Raw genomic sequence first — 20,048 nt, forward strand, 5'->3', positions numbered from 1 at the left:
TGGTGATACCCGGGGGCCAACCTGAGACTAGCGCCGTTGACGTCACACCATCACCTGGGTATGGTAAGACAGAACCACCGACACATCACTCTTTATATTCGTCGCCGCTACACCGGTAACCTGAGAACTACGACAGCTAGGTACCGATACCGCGATTCTTACCATGGCTCCTTCTATAACGTTCACACTCTACACCAGTGCATTCTGCTACATTGACTGCAGCGATACGTTCGACATCACCCTTGTACGCAATGTCGACTACCACTCAAAGTTCACCATCGACACCAAAAACACCATATTTGACCCCGAGGCGGCCTTTTCAAAGGGTTTGTTCGAAATCGTCGATGCAGAGACGGGTGAAAGTGTGGACTACGTGCCTTCCAAAACCGCTAATCAGGACATCGAACGACGACTGTTCATACTAGACCCCGAAAAGCTCGACAGCTATACCATGTGGTCGACTCTTCCAGGCACTACCGTTTCAAACCCCATGCCCTATACTCTCGATCCGTCATCTTTCGTAGCGGGGAAAACGTATACCATCCGTCTCCAGTCTCATGGCATCACGACATGGTACGCTGGTGAGCAACATGATCCATCCAATTTACCCAATCCGGAGACGGAAAGTATACCGCAGCCATCTCCGCCGCTGCCGAACTACACCTTCAAAGCCCTTGCTACAGTTCCCAAGCCTCCGCCTATCCGCCCAACTATTCTCACCTCCACCGACACAATATCCGTCTCAGGCAACCCACCATGCACCATCACCCTCGCGTGGCGTCTAAACGCTACTCGCGGCGACATCGCCAACACAAAAGGAATCGCCGTCCTACGCTCCATACCCCACGGCCGCAACAAAGCCGGCGTCGAACTCCGTGACCTCAAAACAGGAAAGAAGCGAGGCCCAACGAAAGGCTACAGTCCGCCAGATGCGGACGTAGAAGGCGAAACCGACCCTTCCCCGCCCAACGAGACTGAAGTCCTCGTCTTTGAAAATAGCGAGACTGTGCATGAGAGGAGCTATACGCTGATTTCTGATCCTGAAAAAGCGGGGATTTGGGGGTCGGATACGAGGTTGCTTAAGGTGGGAGAGGAAGATGGGAGGTATGGGGTTGGTGTGCTCAAGGGGAACTGGGCTTGGGTGAGCAGGGAAGAGGTTGGAGAGGTGGTTTGGGGGGATCAGGAGAGATTGAGGGGAGAGTTGGGGAAGGTGCCGATGAGGAAGTGGAGGGCGGATGAGGTCAAGGTTGTTGGGATTGTTGAGTAGATGGGACGATGGAGTGTCGCGTATGAGGTACATTATTTTCCAAAGGGCGGTAGTTCTGCGTGAATGTTTCTATAACATAGATCATGGCTTGTCACATGTTTTGGAGAGACTCACGGAACAATATTGTCTCGAGAATCTACGAGACTGGCCTTCAACACACTAGCATTATTCGCAGCTAACAGATCCTCCTGACTCCATGAGAGCCACTATAGCCGTCTTTGGTGCTTAGGGAGGAAAAAACACATACGGACGGCCCATCGAGATTTTGAACGCTTGAGGATGTAGAAGATTAAGTCTGCATAACTGCTTTGACGTTCAGTTTGTGGTCTTTTATACTCCTCAAACTCTTGTTGCAAACTTCGAATCATAGCCATATACATGACCCACCCTGATGAAGTTTACATCAGCGGCCCAGAAAGCGGAATTAACGACTGAAGCGGTGGCATATAGTTGCTTCCGACATCGAATGGTTTCGACGATAATTTTGGAGAAAGGAGCGGAGATTTGAACATCCTCGTGGCGGAGTTCAGTACTCTCATTTCGACCATATGCTTCCTTTCAGGTGGTTTGGAGGAAGCAACAAAATGTCCTTGGAAGGTACAGTTTTCGACTCGAGCTTCAGAAGCAGACATTGAAAGGGCAAATGAACTTTTAATTTCGACGCCAGACCCATGAGGGTTGTTCGTTTGCTGTTTTTGTTGGTATTGTGAAGTAGGTGAGGATAAAGAAGCATCCAGCCTCGAGAGTCGGATTTTATACAGCAGCCATCAAACGTCGGTGCTCATGGGAATACCTAGTCATGATTTGAAGAATTTCGACTTCGCCGACTCGGCAGAAACCAGTCATTCAGGTAATCCATGCTAGTTTCGGCAGGCCCACAACATCCAAGAAGGGCTTGCAGTTTTCTAGTGCAGCGGAAAAACATACATAGATACCCCATGTGTTTTTGGGTACGCTCGGTAGGAAGGTACGATGTCCGTATTTGAGATATATGGAATATCGGATGAGCCAGAACATGGCGACTTCTGCCCTGGTTTTAGAACACAGAGCTCAAAGTTCTTGTTTTTCGATGGCCAGAAGGTTGAAAGAAGTGAAAGGAAGTGAGACCTCGCGGTCCTTGGATTTTATAGACGAGAGAGCGCACAGCAGCGGAAAGGACATCTTGTGGTAGAACCATGATTTTGGACTTCTCGACCAACAAAACAAGCATGGCGATCTCTGCACCCATTTTTGGTATGCAACAGGTATAAAGTGTTGATGAAGATGCGAGAAGAGAGTGAGCAACAGGAGCGTATTTATATGCCGTCGAGTACTAGGCACACCGCCGCAGCAGCCCATATGTTGCTGCAACGTTTGATTTTTCGTGGCTGCAACGCATTTCGGCTTGTTGTCTACGTTTGAGAATTTGCGCCAAACCAGTGCGAATAGATTTGAGAACCGCGACTGTGTGGATCATATCCATATCTGGCAGAGTTTTCTTGGTAGCAATGTGTAAAAACATATAGTGATCGAGCGCATGTTTTAGTATGTCGCAACGGAAGACGGGACAGAACATGACCTTTTTACGATACTTGAGTTCGGTGCCAGAAGCCCCAGAGCCATATGTATGCTAGAGGAGGATTTTGGAAACGGAGAAGCAGTCATAGTTCCTTCGTCCACAACCTTTCGGTCTCAAGCGGAGGAAGTGTTGAAGAAGGAGTAAAGGACAATACGGCGCTCATATAGTAGATCCGAGGCCTCAAGCCAGGAAAACCATCAAAGTACTCGGCAAACATTTTGCAGGCAGCGCGCCACTCATCCAAAACAACAGTCGGCAATTTCTACGACATGAAGTATCTGCACTCGGCTTTTAGTGATGCCAGCGCAGAGGAGAAAGTCCATGTAGACTATGAAGAATCCTTTTTCTTGTTTCTCGAGGCAGAGACAGCCATGTATGCCTTTTTGATGGATTTTGGAGAAGAGCAGAGCAAGCCCACATGGGGGAGTACCTTAGTCTTTTTGGATAGCACCCTTTTGGATAGGTAGAAAGTAGAATAATAGAAGTAGGAAGCCGGGAAGAAGGCGGTTTATATATGACTATTGCGCCAAGGCGCCCGGGAAGGCATGTAGTAGATCTTCCAAATTCTGGAAATATATTGCAATTGCTGGTGCCAGATTTGTGAAGTAACTCGGAGGCGAGACGGAGACATCAAATCGACGAATTGCTTGTTTTGGAGAAAAGTAGTCTCGCCGCTCATACGCCAAAGAGGTTCTGCTTCGGATCACAGACACATACCATAATACCGTTGAAGTTTTGAGTAAAGGAGATGGTGTGTGATGAGAGGAGGGTGAGAAGAAGTCGAGTGGAAGACTTTATACGCTCTCATTCATGTGTTCGCTGAGACACCGCGATCGCACCCTCAGACACATGACGATCTGATCTTGTTCTTTTCTTTCCCCTGCTCTCAACATGCTCATATCGCATAGCTCTTTTCCATACTCTCTTCGACATCTCCAACCAAGCTCATGGAAACCGTTCAACACAGTCTCAAAACATCACAGCATAGCCCACTCTTTTCTCTTGAACTCGGAGCAAAGCAGCAGCCCGCGCATTCTAAGGAAAATGCACTGTTTTGAGTGCTGGAGCAACAGAACCATCTATCGGTAGCTCGTTGTTTTTGGAGGAAAGAGCAGAACAGAACCATAGCTACACTACATATTAGTTTTTGGTAAATGAAGAAGTAGGTTGGTGTACAAGAGACAAAGCCCAGAAAGCGAGGTATTTATACAGCTTGATCGCCTCGAAAGCATGGAATAAAGTCTTGACACCTTGCACCGCACATACCCCAGCTCGTTGTTAGTTTTGGAAAGGAGACGCTCATATTTCTGTAGTGTGCAACTTCTCGGAAGGAGAGAAACACCCATGACTGGTAAGTTCGTCATTTTCGTTGAATTGATTGGAGTTGTGTAGATAAGAAGACAAGTAGACCAGCGTGAGAAAGCTAGCTTTTATAGCCAAAGTCCCAGTCTTCTCGCGCCGCACGGTGTTTTGATGAAGTGCGCAGTTCGAAGAAGACATGACATCGACGTTGTAGTTTTTGGAAACGCACCGCACAGTCATGAAATGTTTGGAGTAGATTTTTGAAGAAGACGCAGAGCCATGTGGTTGTTGACAGTGTGTTTTTAAAGTGGAATGTAGAAGTGTGGTTTCAGGCGCGATTCTCATGGATCATGACCGGGTTGCTTTTGGTACGCGCGAGGAGGAATTGGAATCATAAGACATCTCTCGCTACGTTTTGTACCGGGTTTTATGAGGACGGGCAGCAGACGTGTTTTGGTAATGGTAGCTCAGAAGAAAGAGGCACACATGGATGAGTGAAGTAGTAGTTTTGGAACAGAAGCAGAGACATCTTGAGGACCTGCGGGACTTTGAGAAAGAGTGGTAAACTGTGTGATGAAGAAAGGAAGAGGACTGCCACAATCAGAAGGATTTTATATGCAGACCAGCGGGTCACAGCGCCCCGTCAATACCACGACCGTCCTGTGCAGTATCATCACAGCACCAAGCAAGCGCACAACCGTCTCAACCACACCCACAACAAAACAACGTAGATTTTTCAATGTGTTTGTATTTCCTGATATATACTGAGATACTTCAAACAAAGAGAACAACAAGAAAAAAACAGTGACATGAGACGCCAGGCCGACAACAAAGTCAACCAACTCCCATCACAAAAGCGTTTCAAAGCCAATGCTACTTGGAAAGGAAGAACCAATTCTATCCCAATAACGTTGCCCGCGCTGGGTCGTTGCATTACATTGAAGAAACACACGCAGCTCTACTGGCAGACTCTTACAAGATGAGAGCACCGCCGAAGAGCAAAGAGGCGAGGACAACGGCACCGCAGACGAGGGGAGCGAAGCTGAACTCGGGGCGGATGGAAGCGGCGGCACCCTCGGAGCCTGAGGGGCTGCTGCCACCGGTAGCAGTGGGGACCTTGCCGCCGGAGGTAACAGCACCGGAGTTGGCAGGAGCGAGGTTCTCGTCGGAAGAACCAGCCTGCTGGGAGCCAGAGCCGGAGAGACCAGGGCCGTCACCAGCACCCTTCTTCATGAGGTCGAGGGCACCGGAGGGGACAGCGGGAAGCTCGTCGCTCTTCATGGTGACGTCCCAGGTCTTGGACTGGTCGGGGCAGGTTGCGGGCTGGCCGTCCTTCTTGTAGCCGCCGTCGCCGCTGGGGTTCTTGGTGGCGGAGAAAGCGTCCTTGAGGGCGGTGAAGTCAGCGAGCTCCTTGACGGAGTCGCCGTTGATCTCGACGAGACCGTAGTTGGAGTCTTCCTGGGAGTATTCGTAGACGAGACCGCCGGAGTAGACGCCGGTCATGTCGGTGCTGTAGAGCGACTTGACCTCCTCGAACTTTCGGGTTCCCTTGTTGCAACCGTACTCGGAGAGGCTGAGTATGTTAGCGGATGACTGTGAAGAGTGGAGTTGAGCGACTTACAAAATGGGGATGCTGTAGTTGGCAAACTTCTTGACCTTCTGGTCCCAACCAGAGACGGTGTAGGAAGACGGGTCGCACCAGGAGTAGTCGTTGAAACCGAAGAAGTCGCTGCGGGCGGCATCGTCACCGCAGTTCATGTAGTCGGCCATCTCGTAGCGGTTGCTCTCGACGTCAGCGGCGGAGTAACCGACGGGGATCTTGCGGAGACCACGGGCGTTCATGTAAGACTTGATGTCACGGGTCACGGCCTTGACGTAGGGAGCGCAGTTGGTGGTCTTGTCGTCGTTGATGACCTCGTTGGCGGAGAAGAACAGCAGTGTGTTGTCGTACTTTGCGAACATCTCGACGGTAGCGAAGATGCTCTGGAGGTAGACCTTGTTGTACGACTTCTGGGGCTCGGCGCGGTTGATGGAGTACTTGGGGGTGTTGAGGTCGAGGGCGAGGTAGATACCGGCATCGGCGAGGAGGCCCATGCAGGCGTCGTGGTTGGCGCTGTTGTCGACAGTGTAGATGCGGACGGTGTTGATGCCGAGCTCCTTGAACTTCTCAATGTCGCGCTTGCAGCCAGCCTCGTCGGCGATGGGGTCCTTTGCGTCGGAGGCGCCACCGGGCTGGTAGTCGACACCGCGGATGTAGAAACGCTCGTTGCCAGCAAAGAAAGCTGACGATGTTAGTACAGGCCTGTGTCTGTGATGATAGGTTTACATACCATTTCCCTTGACAGTGACGGGGGTGATGTTGGCCCGCTTCTGGGTGGCCGCGGGGGTTGCAGCAGCGGAGGCCGCAAGGACGGCGGCAATGGCAAAGGTCTTCATGATGGTCGTGTGGGTGTTGATGATAATTACAGTTGAGCGATTGTTATAGCGACTGCGAGGCCGAAGTAAACAAGTAAAATACTTTGAAATCCGAAGTAAAGAGCAACTCCCGTGAAACGAGTGTTAGAAGTTGCGATTAGAATAAAGGTGTAAGTAGCAAGAAGCACTTGGAGTCGTGAGATTGAAGAAGGAAGGATTCAACGGGGAACGCAGCAGGTTAAGCAGTCGACTGCGAGGGAGGCGACGCGTCCAATTCCCTAGTGGACTGCGCCTTCCGCCTGTGATAGGCTGCAACCCCGGTGGGGATCGGTCCTGGCTGGGAGACAAGCATGCAAGCAGCGCCAACCCCTGAACAAGCCGCACCAAGCCCACCTCCAAGCAGCCGCCAACGCGCATGAGCCCACCGTCAAGCCTAGCTAAGCAGACTGGCTCGCCGTGGCGATCATGCTTGGATGGACGGCAGTCAAGCGCGCTGAAACACGCGTCCGCCGTCAATCATTCACTGTTTTCTGTTGCGCAGACGCTGGCGATCGGTATCAAACGTCTCAACGCATGCCGCTGCCCATGTCGCGCAGGCGTGATGCCGAAATGACGGCCCACGGCTAAGATTGGATTGACGACGTCATGTGGAGGCATCGTGGGCTGCTGTTGCATCCATGGATCGCATGGCTGGCTGGTCGCTGGTCGCTTCCGAAACGGCGATACTGCCTACGCTGTGCTGTGAAACGAGGTAGTCGGTCCGCGCCTGGCACTTCTTGACATCACGAGCGCTGGATTCTGGTGAGGCATTTCATTGGCAATTCATCGGCTAATCATCAGCCTCCGTATCTCAAATGCTGGGAGGCGGTTTTCTGGCAGGCTAGTTTGCCGTCGTATTATTAGAGCCCTGGCCAGCCTTCTCGACACAACATGTCCAGCCATCGCATGTGGAATCGAGTTCAAGAGCACGCCCTCTCCCCAAACGGATCCCCCGCTGCCTTGCCGCAGCTCTATCGATTGTACCTACGCCAGCCGGTCCAGAATCCCATTAGCGGTCGAGACTTTCATGTTGGGAACGTAGTCTTTGTTTTACGGGCTTTTTGCCATCATACCACCAGCGCTAACACTTATTCCTTGCCGACTTCCGTTCGCAAAGGCGCTCGTGTTTCTGGAACCGCCTCGTACCTCACGAACGGGTGTTCTAAAAGTAGACTTTATCTTGCATTGTGTTTACATCTCCATAGAACCACGCACATACCTTCAGATACAACCAAAGAAAAAACCTCCTTTGTATACACATTCGTCACTGCGGAGTGCAGCCCGGATCATTACTAATAATAAGAAAACAACGAGAAGTCATCCTTCCCTATACAGAAACATAGTCCCAACATGATATCGCATCCTCTTCTTTTCACACCGCCACATGGTCATTACATCCTCTATTTGTTGTCCCTGTTCTTCAATCCAAAGTATAATCCAAGTACCAGCGCGATAACGGCCAGAATCAGGATGACGGTCAGGAGGATCCACCACTTGAGCCTACGCGCGCGCCTGGCCGACTTGATGCCTTCGTCCAGCTGCTTGTTCGCGTTCTCGGTATCGTCCTTGACTTGTACGGTTTGCTCCTCGGTCCGCTGAATGATGGGTTCTTGGTAGACGACCTGCTCGTTGAGCTGGGTAAAGAGGAGGGCAAGCTCGCCCATGGTCTTCTCGATGCGCTGGATGTCGTTGTGGCGGGCGCGGACGGCGCCAAGGACGCTCGAGGCTTGGCCGCTACGGTTGGACTTGAGCTGCGGGTTGTCAGTGACGTAGGTCTGGTTTCGTGCGATATGTCAGCTTACAGCTTGTGTGAAGATGCCCTCGTCACCCAGGTCCGAGTTGGCAATCTCGTTGACCTCGGCATCCGTCGCATCCGGGTTGATGATGCGGTACTGGCGCCCGACAGCCTCGCGATACCTCTTGGAGTAGTCTGCCTCCTCCCTCTGGAAGTCCTCTAGCTGTGTCTTGAACGTCCTCTTCAGTGCCTCCACCTGCGTCCTCTTCGTCCGGTCGTTGGGGTCGCGCACGGCGTCCCTCTCGAGGAACTTGATCTCGTCCTTGATTTGGGTGTTCCTGATCTGCGTGGCGGTTACGATGCTCTCGAGCTCGGCGGTGGAGCGGTTGTCGGGCGACGATAGCATGCGCTGGTGGACGCTCGCAATGGCTTGGATGTCGGATGTGAGCTGGCCGATGCGCGACTTTGCGCCTTCGATGCGCGCGAAGAAGTCCTCGCGGCTGAGGGGCTGCGGTCCTGGCGCCTCCATGCCGGAGTTTCCGGTCGGCTCGCCGTACGCAGGCATGTTGTTCATCGGCACGTCGGTATGCGGTACGTTGGGTGGTTGCTGGTTTGCGCCGGGTTGCGAATATTGCGATGGCTGCGAATAGTTGGAGTCGCCATGACGTTGGAGGGGCGCCGGCGGGCTGAGCTGCTGGGCCTGGCCGTCATACTGTTTCGTCGCGTCAGTCTTTGAGTTCAGGCGGCGCGGTCGCGACTGCTTACTCCTCCGTCATAGGGGTTGGCTGAGCCGTAGCCGGTGCCGCCATATGGGTTTGATTGCGCGCCGTATCCAGCCTCGGCCTGGCCATACGGGTTGCCGCCGTATTGCTGATAGTTTTGCGACATGTTTGGTGTTGGCTGGGATGGATTGACAGCGTTGGAGCGATGGTTTCGGAATGCCGCAGTGGAGCTTGAGATGAGCCGCGGAAGCTACGGAATCTTGTGCTGACCGACGGACGTGAGCGCGCGGCGATTAGTCCAGCAATTCTTCCGCACAACAAGACTAGTCTTGGTAAAATGAACAGCGGATGCTGGTTCGCTGGGACTGGCAGTGCTCAAAATCGATTAATTGAACCTTGCCGTGGCCTTGTTTTGATGTGGGCTGCGAGGGAAATTAAATGAAGGGACCCTGTTGAATCAGCGAGCTCTGAGCCGCGAAGACGCACGTCACCAATCGCACAAGAACGGGCAAGGCACGCCCTTAGTCATCGCTAGTGACGATCGCCCGGGCGTAGCGTGCAGTCCCGTGCGAGGCGCAGCATCACCGTCTCCATCATCACGACAAGGCAGCATCGTTATGAAGGCCCTCATTGTATACTCTCGTCTTTTCAATACTTCGTGTTGTTCGCGCGATTGACCTTGAGTACAAGTACAAGGCCTGCAGCGTACTCAGGTCTAGATCTTGTCGCCCACGGTAATAACCCGAAAGAGGTAGTGTCCGATGCGATATCGATCCCGCCCTGCCGCCATCTTTGACTGGCTACGTTCAGAGACAACCGTGCAACCTGGAGAGCATGACTGCGCCCACAGCTCTATCATACCAGCGCCTACAACATAGGCTATTGTTCTAAGGCACCCATTCGCAAGCACCACCCTTCTTGGCCAGAATGGCATCTCGCTCAGCGTAGTCTCCTGGTGTAGAATGGGAACTATACAGATGAGAGATGACCTTCTACATGGCGAAGCAAATCACCTGGGTAGTGTTTTCGTGACCAAGACGTTTTCTACCACTTTATACAAGAGAAAAGCCGAACACCCTGGAGCCTACGTTGACGTTAGCCCCCCTACTTCGCATGTTTTTATCTTGATGTAGGCTCTAGGGTGTTTATTATATTCCTTAGATAAGGTGCTACCTAAAGAGTCACTCGAACATCTCACAGTTAGGTGTATACACAGTAGACGATACGAAGTCTGTCGCGGGAGCAAGTACAAAAGAAAGAAGACGAGCAGAAAGACCTATCCCAAGGATGGAGCCAAGTTGCAGAGTTGTCTAAAAAGAGTATCAAAGAGTGGACGCATCACCTTCTTCTTATGCTAGATAGACTCAAGTGGCGCTTTCAGACGCAAGAGCAGTCGATTCTTGTCTAGGAAGAGCTTGTAAATCACGAGGTCCTTTTTACTAAGTGCAACATAAGGAGAATAGAACTACACGCAGCTGTAAGATCTGATCTAGTTCGTATTCTTGGCAATGCTCTTCTCCTCTTCGAGTATGCACAAGACTTGAGCGACTCAGCTCGCGGCATAATCGAGAAGTCCCCTCAAGATACCATGAGAGGCCTACGTCACCGTTGCGCCCCCCAGCATATCAATATTTGACTGATCATTTTGGTGCTGGGGTGAGTGCTGTTCGTCGAAAGCAGTCTGCGTCGAGGGCAATGCCAGAGGAGCCGGCTGGTCTTCACCAGGCTGACCATTTCCATCCTGACGAGTTCCATCCCGACGACCAGAGGTGCCCGATCCTCCATCGCCGCCTCCTGGTCCTTCTCCTCGCCCTTGCCCTTGTGCCTGCGTGACTCCCATCGAGTTAGGGTTTTCCGTCCGGCTGTAATAAGGTCTGCGCTGTGCAGTCAAGAAAGGCACATCCTCGAACGGCCTATGGCGATTCTGTAAACTCACGACGAAAAAGGCTGCTAGGGTCTCGTTGCCGCTCTGGACTATCTGAGTACGCAAAGGGGCGCGCCATACTGTTGGCTTGCCAGGGCAATCAAGCAGGCAGTGGTAGAAATCTCCGCACCAGATACAGGGGAAATGTTCTCGGTTTGCATAAAGGCGTTGTTGAAGGACATCCCATGGAGCTGTGGGATTAGTGGATGGACAGGGATTGCGTCGGGCTGACTTACGTTGCTTTCTTGACCTGGCTGCTGGCAAGGGTGACGTAGGTTGCCCGTGGGTGTTAGGATGAGTAACCGTTCCTGGAATGAATGGGTAACCCGGGGCGTTGTTTGGGTGGTAGATTCCGCTGGTATCCTGGATAGAACTAGGGGCATACGAGTATAGGCCTGGCTGGTTTATATTAGGGCTTGGTGTGTATGCCATTGTTGGATAGACGGGGCAACCACCACTATTCCAAGTTCCAGAACCATAATGGCCGTTTGGAGCGGCATGACGTCCACCTCTCTGACGAAGAGAACCGCCATTATTGCCACGGAAGTTGCTTATTGGTCGTAAAGGGCAATTATGGCAGTCTCTTCCTGCGTGAGCAGAGTTAGGGCAGCCCACACAAAGTAGCTCACAGCTGGACTGGAAGTGCGGGCCACCGCAGTTGAAACAGCCCCAAACCATCGCTGCTGAGATTGGACTGAAGAGGTACGTCGAGAGGATCACAGATTGAGAATACCGGGGTTGGTGGGAGTCTTTATATCCTTCTCTTCACATCTCGCAAACTTATGTCCGATTTGCTTTATCGTGAGTTCCACCAGCAATCCGGCTTTGCTACGATATGTCCGTTATCACAGTAGAAATTTAGGGATCGCAAGCATTGCGTGACGCTAGAGCCTCGGAATAAAGCCATGTCCCTGCTGCTTGACAGGTGTCAACATCCGTACTGGCGACGAAACTCAATGTCGAATACCATGACGCATCGATATCCCATTGAGCACGTTGAAGGATGATCGCAGTAGGTGCTTCCAACAAGATGTGCATCGAATGAAATCTACGCATACGCACAACGAGAAACAGCTCATGACAATCTTAAACACCCCATCCTGAGAACATTCGCATTGTAGGCTGAGGCGAACACTTACAAGTGTTCCGCGGCAGTTTTGAATTGCCAGATATGTATGTATACCTCAACAGGTATCCTAGCCTTTGATATCGAAAGCGCGCGTCGGTGCTAGCATCCTCCTGGCCTTATTATATCTTTCGGAACGACAGGCGGGTGAAGTCTTGTCGTCGCCAGGCCTAGATGTTTTGGAGGTTGAGAGAGCACATCGCCGAAAGGGGACGAAATCGGAAGAACATCAAACCAAAAATCCATGCGTGGAAAGAACGATGCGCCGAACCTATGCAAGTAATCGAACGTCGCGCCGCCCACTTAGCCCATAACCCATCCCAATACATGAAGTTTGCCGTACATACATCTTACAAGAAACATACAAGAAACATGAATCATACTCTCGCGCTCCTCACCGCACTCCTAGTATGCGTCGTATACCCATTCTGCCACCACTCACCCGGAGTCTTCGCCTTCGCCTTCGTGCTAGCATTTGCGCGCTTGTAAACCTCGCGCCACGGGTCATGAGCGCCCGACTGCTTCGCCATTTGTTCAAACTGCCTAACCTGTCTCTGGATCTCACGGTTCTCTTGCTCGATATCCGATACTTCGTTGCCGGCTGTGCTTCCACTCTTGCTCTTCGTCTTGCTGGCACTGCTACTGCGCGGTGCGGGTGTTGCGCGAAGGGGACGGAGGATATCGCGGAGCTCTTGATCGGAGGAGGAGATTTGCGCTTTGAGATACGCCATGGCTGTTGGGTCGTCGACTGCGTCTCCCCTCGACAGCGTCGTCATGATAGGCGTCCGCGGGGTAAAAGCGTGGGTGTATTTCTCCGGCGTCGGCATGTCGGCTTCGCTTGGAACATACTTGGGATCAAGTCGGGCTTCTTCGCCTTTCTCCAGCAGCGCCATGATATCCAGACTCTCACCATGCGGAATCTTCTCCTTGTTACTGGGCGTGATGCAGTCCATGTCTACCTCTTTTCGCAAGACGTGGTCAATGTCGACGGCGGAGAAGTAGGCGCATGATTGGGGAAGTTCGTTGATACCCATTTGCTGGCTAAACATTGCGCGCGTCCAGACGTTGGCAACCTGAAGCGCCATTGCCGCTTTATATTTGTCTTCTTCTTTGACGAGGTACCGAATCTCATCGTGGACGGTAATGGCAAGGCGGGCATCGAGGCCGTATCGGCGGGTTAGGTAGTCCATGGATACGATGAGAAGGTGGAGGTAGTCGACGCCGGAAGATTGAATTGCCCAGTTAATTCGACTTGTCATGAAGCCGCCTTTTGACAAGTACCGCCGTTGCAGTGCTTCGGTGATGGCAGCGCCGAGGACGGGTGTGCGCGGCCGTTCCTGTTCAGCAAAGTCTTCCAACTTGTTAAACACAAAGGACTCGGTGCCGCCGCGCCAGAAGGCTCGTTCGTGGAGTTGTTTCCGGTTCGTCTTCTTTCCTTTGGTGTTTTTGTAAAGGTCGTCTGCCGTTTTGGAGGTCTGCTCGTCTGACAATGAAGGGTTGAATTGGCGGAGAAGGGTAGACGCAAACTTCAGTCCTGCACCGTAGATACGTCCGTAGTTGAAGACTTTGGCGTCATTCCGGGAGATACCGAGAATAGCGGCTGTGCGAGAATGCAGGTCGGTCCCGGCTGCCTTGGTACCCTCCAGCGTCATGAATCCGACGGCATTACCACCGTGGAGTTTGAACGTCGCATCACCAATCAAACTAGCAATCCACAGCTCCTGCGAGTCGACATCTGCTCCAACAAAGCAGTATCCTTGCGGTGCTCGCACCATTGACTTTAGCTCTGATCCAACACGGTTCTTCTTCGCGTTACTAGCTGTGAGCCATGTATTTTCGACAGATCTCCGAGTAACGGTGCCCATGGGTATGATCTGTGGGAGGATGAAGCCGACCTTCTTCCCCGCGCCCTTGCCAGATGCAGATACAAGTTTCGGCGGATTAGGTACCTCCTTGTTGTAAACGACCATCTGATTCGTGATTCTCTCCCTCGCGCTGATCCAGTACGAACAAGATGCGTTCATCTCCAGTGCTTCCTTGGCATATGCATACTCCGATCCCAGCTTCCCCTTCTCGAAGTACTGCAAATAGCCCTTGGCGAGGGGGTTGGCACATCTTGCGAGCGGTCCATCCTTGTGCGGAATCTTGTAGTAGACATACTCGCGGTCATCCCTCAGCTTCAGATTCTCTTCCTCGGACATGTCCAAGACCTTCAACCCCTTGTCATCGTACGCAAAGGCCTCATCCGCTGGGACCTTGTACGTCCATCCGTGTATGTCCGACCACACCAAAGGATTCCCATCCCAAGCCAGCTTCAGCAGAATCGGCGTGATGCGTGTTCGCACGGTGAGAGCCATCGGGGCGTCGTTCTTCGCAAACAAATCCTTGTACCACTTTGGCATACCGGGCTTCTTCTGGCGGGCTGCTGGTCTCGGCGGATCGCCCTTCTTCTTCCCTTTGACCATCTTGACCTCCTGCCCTGACCAGTCCAACTGACTCAGCCATGGGTCATTCTCATACACCTCAGGCTGATCCTTGACCTCTAGCGCCTTCTCCGTCAACGCCACCAACCGCTCCTTCACAGCATCGTCCAGCTGCTTATATGTCGCTTCGGCGTTGTTGATATACGCATCCCACGTCTCGTTGACAGGTAGAATCTCGGCAGCCAGAAATCGCAATGCGGCAAAACTAACAGGATGCGGACATGTTTCGAGGAACAGCGGAAAGACCTTTTGATATACACGATGCGTGATTTCTACATCAGCAGCACAGTAAGAGAGTAGGTCTTCCAGCATATCCTTGACACTCGCACGGTCTTTCTCTCCAAAGTACTCCCTCTGCGCCTTGTCGAGTGTGATGTTGCAATGGAACTTGGCCACGTCCCGTAGTGAGTTGATTGCGCTTCTTCCCATCCACAGCTCCTCCTCAGTTGCAGGAGCCAAGACCGTGGAGAGACCTGCATTCTCCTCATCTGTGGCTGCCTTGTCCTGCTTCTCCTGATCCTTCCTGTTCTTCATCCACGACGGGCGTTGGCGCGAGCACATGCCGTTGGAGGCTACATGCAAGGACATGGTATCGACGAAGGCGTTTTTCGATTGCGCAATATTGTACTCTTCCGCTATCCTAGCCCTGTCGTATCCAATATTATGTCCGACGACGACGCGGGGGACTGAGGTGTCGCCCAGTGGGATGAGGTGGCGATCTGACTTGGTCTCGCCCAGTAGCCACGGCGATAACCAAGCATACCAAGCGGTAGGACTTGCTGCACATGCCATACAGGCGAAGGACGTTACTTTCCACATGACTTCGGTGTCGAACGTGAGCATCGTCTCGTCGGGCGCATCCACAGCTTCCGTCGTGCCGTCGCTGTTGTACTTGGTCCAGCCGCTCCGTCGCACCCATTTGGTTGGCTTCGGTGGAGGATTTGCCCATGCTAGTTTCTTCGCCATGCTCAGGTAAGGTTCCGCTGTGTCCATCCCCAGCTTGTAGAAGTGCTCGTCGAGGCTGGTCCCTTGCAGTTCCGGCAGGTCGAACCCAACCGGCGGGGTCTGGTCCTGGTTCTTGCCGAGCAAGTCATGGCGGCTGAGGTGGTCCTGCGATAGTGCGACGAGTTCGGGTGGTGGTTGGGTGCTTGCGCCGGGGAAGACCTGCGAGTGGATGTGCGAGGAAAGATGCTGAACGCCGATGGGACTGAAGCGAGCTTCCGAGGGGACTGACAAAGATGCATTGGCTGTCGCACCACTCAGACTGCCCCTTGCATGGCTACCGTCTGCATCCGGCGACTGTGTGGGCGACTGTGTGGATTGGATCGTGGCGAGACATCGTTTGGAGGCGTTGGCGAAATGTAATTGCGCGTGGACGGGTCGCGGTCGGGCGGAGTGGGCGGCAAGGGAGCGACATGAGCAGCGCATCGTCAGACTGGTAGACGGAAGTCACTGCATGGCGCCGGAGGTTTGGATTGTCGTAGTTGAGGTTGCAATTCGGTGTCGTCATGTTCATTGTCTAGTTCACCCGCAGACTCTTGGCGCGGTGCAGTTCCCCTCAGCCCTACGCGATGCATGATATAGCACGCCCGAGCCCAAGAGCGGCCGCTGCTTTTGCGTCACCAAGCCCCCGGGACTGCGACACCATGCCCAGACCAGCAGCTACTCAAATGGTGAAGGAGCACGTTGCCCTTTCTGACCTGCCCGCCCTCTCGGCCTGCGCTCGCCACCATGTCGGCCGACCGCTCTCACAGGGACGACGATGACATAACCCACCCACTCGACGACGCCAACTTGGACACCCCCGATAGCCACCACCACAACCACTACTCCCCCGAAGCCTTTGACTTTGGCGAGCTCTTCGGCCACTACAGCGCCCCCGCCGACGACAGCCACTTCGAAGACGTCTACCGCGCCCCGCCCGTGCCCTACTCCACCGGCTTCTTCGACCACATCCTCAATCCAGCCGGCCTCGACCACGGACGCTATTCACCCTTCGCTTGGCGCCCCTACAGCCCATTCACCGGAGACATGCCGCCCTCCACACGCGCACGGCCACAGGGCTCACGGCCTGACCGTCTCGCAAATGGCTACGTCGACCTCACAAGCGCCCCCGAGTCACCGCCGCGGAGGAGGAAGCCGCAGTCGCCCACCCCGGGTCCCTCAGCAAAACGCCAGAAGCGGGACGATGGATCAGCTGCCGAAGTCAAGCAGCAGAGCGCCGAGCCCGAGAAGATTGAAGAGCTCGACTTGACAGAGCAGAAAACGCCGCTGCAAGAAGCTCTGCAGAAGCAACGGGAGGATGCTGTCAAGGCGCAGGCCAAGCCAGAGGAGACGGTCACCACCTTCAACTCGTTCAACTGCGTCATTTGCATGGACAATCCTACAGATCTTACGGCCACTGCATGTGGTGAGTACAATCTCTACCATCTCAAGTGTTTTACTAATTGTTCAGGCCACCTCTTCTGCCACACCTGCCTCATGGAAGCGCTCATCGCCGGCGAGAACCGCACCGGGCCCCACGAAACGAAGCGCTCACAGTGTCCTGTCTGCCGAAAGACCATCAGCCGGAATAAAGCGACGGACGTCATACCTCTACTACTGAAGAAGGGCTTAGCTACACAGCCGAGGAAGAAAGTGGTTGCACCAGCTGCAGCACCCGCACCCAAGGTAGCTTGAGCACTTGGATTTTGCGATGCTTTTGCTTTACAGGGCTTGATTCATTGAAGAAACTATACTAAGCCCTTCCAGCCAGTCAAGACAGCCAAGAAACAGCCTCCACGTCCACCTCGGAGCACGACGCGTCGCACGAGACGGGACGACGACGTGGAGTGGGTGTGAGAGGATAGACATGGGCAACACGGGAGGATGATAGTACTGGGGTATGAGAGAATGGGGGCTTTGATGAGGAGCTGAGGCTGGTCATGTTCAGGTAATCCACAATCGCGACTTCCTCACCAGCGTATCGATAGGCCGGCTCTCTACGGACTGAATCCGCACTAGCGCCATCACGATGACGTACTTCAATATCTTGTACTACCAGATTACAGAAGAAGAAAGAACTCTGAACCCACCAAGTATCCCAGTCAACTATCAACACCACCCTCTGCCCCTCTATTCCAACCGAACTTACCACTATCTCACACCCCACTGCCCAACATGTCAGACCCCAAAAACACCTCCTCCATCGCCATCCTTGGTGCCGGCGATGTCGGCGCCACAATCGCCTACAGCCTCATCATGAACCCCGTTGCTGGCGACATCCTGCTCGTCGACCCCAAAGAAGAAGTCAGGGACGCTCAAGTGGCGGACTTATCAGATGCCACCTTTCACGGCAACACTAGCACCAGGATAAGAGCCGGCACGCATAAGGAAGCCGGACAGTGCGATATTGTCGTCATCGCTGCTGGTGCGAAGCAGAAGAAGGGTGAGAGCAGGACCGATCTAATCGGCCGCAACAAGTCCATTCTTGAATCCGCAATCTCAGACATGAAGCCGTTCCGCGAGGATACCGTCTTGCTACTCGTCGCAAACCCTGTTGACGTACTCACCTACTTCGCACAACAATACTCTGGTCTACCCAAATCCCAGGTCATCGGTTCAGGCACTTTCCTCGACTCAGCCCGTCTCCGCGGCATTCTTGCGTCCAAAGCGGAAGTCGCAGCGTCCAGCATCGAAGCGTACGTCCTGGGTGAACACGGCGAATCCCAATTCGTTGCCTGGAGTCTAGCTTCCATCGGCGGCGTCCCGTTGTCCTCTGCGTTGTCGTCAAAGCAATCAGGCGCGCTGGACAAGGGCGCCATCGCGGAAGAAACAAAGAACAAAGCTACTTCCATCATCGAGAATAAGGGCGCGACGAATTACGGTATCGGCGGTGTCGCGGCGTCGATATGCAAATCCATCATTTTCGATGAGAAGATGGTTAGGCCGGTTAGTACGTTCCAGGAAGATCTGGGGGTTTGTTTGAGTATGCCGGTTGTGCTGGGAAGGAAGGGCGTGGTGAGGGCGGTGCAGATGCCGTTGGATAAGGAGGAGAAGGGGAAGTTGGAGGGGAGTGCAAAGACACTAAAGGAGGTTATCGAAGCGTAGTGGCATGTGTGGATCTGTTCATGGTGAGGTTATATACGTCAGTCATCTGATCTTTAGCACTGAGAAGATGTATAAAACGACGCCCAAGTGACACGTAAACTAAAGCCTCCCGCCTACAACACCATGTCTCCGGGCTCTTGGCTCGTTTTGCGACCCATGTATCTGCCTGGGCCTATTTTGGAACGAGCATCCGGACGTTTAAAGTCTTCCGACTTTGTAGCTTTCTCTCCTTCACGACACATGCTCGGGCTTGAAGCCGACACTAAGCCGTTCCGGTGTATATAAGCCACCTTCCGACTCCTTCCTTCCTTTCTTCATCGAATCCACGGTGCTATTACAAAATCCATTGTCTTCCATTTCATGGTCAGCGCCTCCATTAGTGTTCCGCATTCGAAAATACAGACAAAGGTACTATGTTCGTCGCTCCTCTATCGGGCGCGACATATTCAAAGCTGGTTTCTTGTGGTGTATGAACTGAAAAGCACGGAAGTACCCTCGCATGTGCCGCGAGTTGTTCGCAAGATCGAAAATATGACTGATCTCTTCCGCTTTCCTCGACGCACAACAGCTTCGACGGTTCATAAGCCCTCACTCAAAACAGACATGTGGTTGATCTGTCCAAAGATCATGACGACCAAGGCATGATTGTGGAGTAGAAGCTTCTGTCTTTAAAATCATACCAAGCGCCTCATGCTGTCTGCTGGTAGTCCAGTTGCTACGCCGATGCGGGTCTAGTCCGTCGTTGCGATATAAAAGGCACCTTTTTTCGCCGTACCTCCTCTTCTTCTTTCCACTCCACTTTTTCTTTCTTCGAAAATGCGACCGGAAGCTGGTATGTGGGCTTCTCCCTGCCTCTTTCCAAAACACAGTGTGCAAGATGTCATGCTTCCTGTTCTCCGGCTCTTCACGTCTCCACCTCGAAGAATGCGGCACATTTCAAAAACCTAGCTTCCGTCACTACATGTGGACTGCTTCTCCAAAGATTCGATCTCCTACTTCTTTCAGACGACATCACCTCTCTAAATTGATAGCGGGGAATCTGATGACTGCGGCACTTCCTCGTTTCCAAAATCCGCCCAAATTCATGCGCATGACGTTGTTCGTCAGCGTGGATTGTCATATCTCACCAAAGTGCTTGACGATTGAGTATCATGAGAAGAGAACTATCAGGGCTTGACTTTGGAGCACCTGGACGTCTATATAAAGCTTAACATCTTCTGCTTCTCTCTTGTTAATTACACGTCGCCTTCGTGGTACCTCAAAAGAGAATGCAACAGTTCATGTGCGCTGCTTCCTTTTCTCAAAATCTGTCGAGTTCCGGTTACGTGTCCTGCTCTCCTCTCGCTTTTTGAAAAACTGCAGCTCCAAAACAGGGAGTACAAGAAATG

General features: G+C 52.8%; 5 protein-coding genes across 5 annotated transcripts; 2 read left to right on the top strand and 3 right to left on the bottom strand.

Moving 5' to 3' along the window:
- Nucleotides 1-163: 163 nt before the first annotated feature.
- J4E93_005162 (uncharacterized protein) lies at nucleotides 164-1,267 on the top strand (the record flags this gene model as incomplete). Its single annotated transcript, XM_049343085.1, has 1 exon — nucleotides 164-1,267. The coding sequence occupies one exon, from the start codon at nucleotides 164-166 to the stop codon at nucleotides 1,265-1,267; it is 1,104 nt and encodes a 367-aa protein (XP_049200085.1).
- Nucleotides 1,268-5,099: 3,832 nt separating this feature from the next.
- On the bottom strand, nucleotides 5,100-6,563 carry GEL1 (beta-glucanosyltransferase; the record flags this gene model as incomplete). The annotated part of the gene is made up of 3 exons (XM_049343086.1): nucleotides 5,100-5,700; nucleotides 5,749-6,409; nucleotides 6,458-6,563. 3 exons carry the CDS (start codon nucleotides 6,561-6,563, stop codon nucleotides 5,100-5,102), a joined length of 1,368 nt encoding a protein of 455 aa, XP_049200086.1.
- Nucleotides 6,564-7,981: 1,418 nt separating this feature from the next.
- On the bottom strand, nucleotides 7,982-9,204 carry J4E93_005164 (uncharacterized protein; the record flags this gene model as incomplete). The annotated part of the gene is made up of 3 exons (XM_049343087.1): nucleotides 7,982-8,332; nucleotides 8,384-9,028; nucleotides 9,082-9,204. 3 exons carry the CDS (start codon nucleotides 9,202-9,204, stop codon nucleotides 7,982-7,984), a joined length of 1,119 nt encoding a protein of 372 aa, XP_049200087.1.
- Nucleotides 9,205-12,465: 3,261 nt separating this feature from the next.
- MIP1 (DNA-directed DNA polymerase gamma mip1) lies at nucleotides 12,466-15,999 on the bottom strand (the record flags this gene model as incomplete). Its single annotated transcript, XM_049343088.1, has 1 exon — nucleotides 12,466-15,999. One exon carries the CDS (start codon nucleotides 15,997-15,999, stop codon nucleotides 12,466-12,468), a length of 3,534 nt encoding a protein of 1,177 aa, XP_049200088.1.
- Nucleotides 16,000-17,730: 1,731 nt separating this feature from the next.
- Nucleotides 17,731-18,660, top strand: J4E93_005166 (uncharacterized protein; the record flags this gene model as incomplete). The annotated part of the gene is made up of 1 exon (XM_049343089.1): nucleotides 17,731-18,660. The coding sequence occupies one exon, from the start codon at nucleotides 17,731-17,733 to the stop codon at nucleotides 18,658-18,660; it is 930 nt and encodes a 309-aa protein (XP_049200089.1).
- Between the last annotated feature and the right edge of the window lie 1,388 nt (nucleotides 18,661-20,048).

The sequence above is a fragment of the Alternaria ventricosa genome (genome assembly GCF_023758065.1).
Source record: "Alternaria ventricosa strain BMP 2768 chromosome Unknown scaffold_7, whole genome shotgun sequence".
NCBI classification, from domain to species: Eukaryota; Fungi; Ascomycota; class Dothideomycetes; order Pleosporales; family Pleosporaceae; genus Alternaria; species Alternaria ventricosa.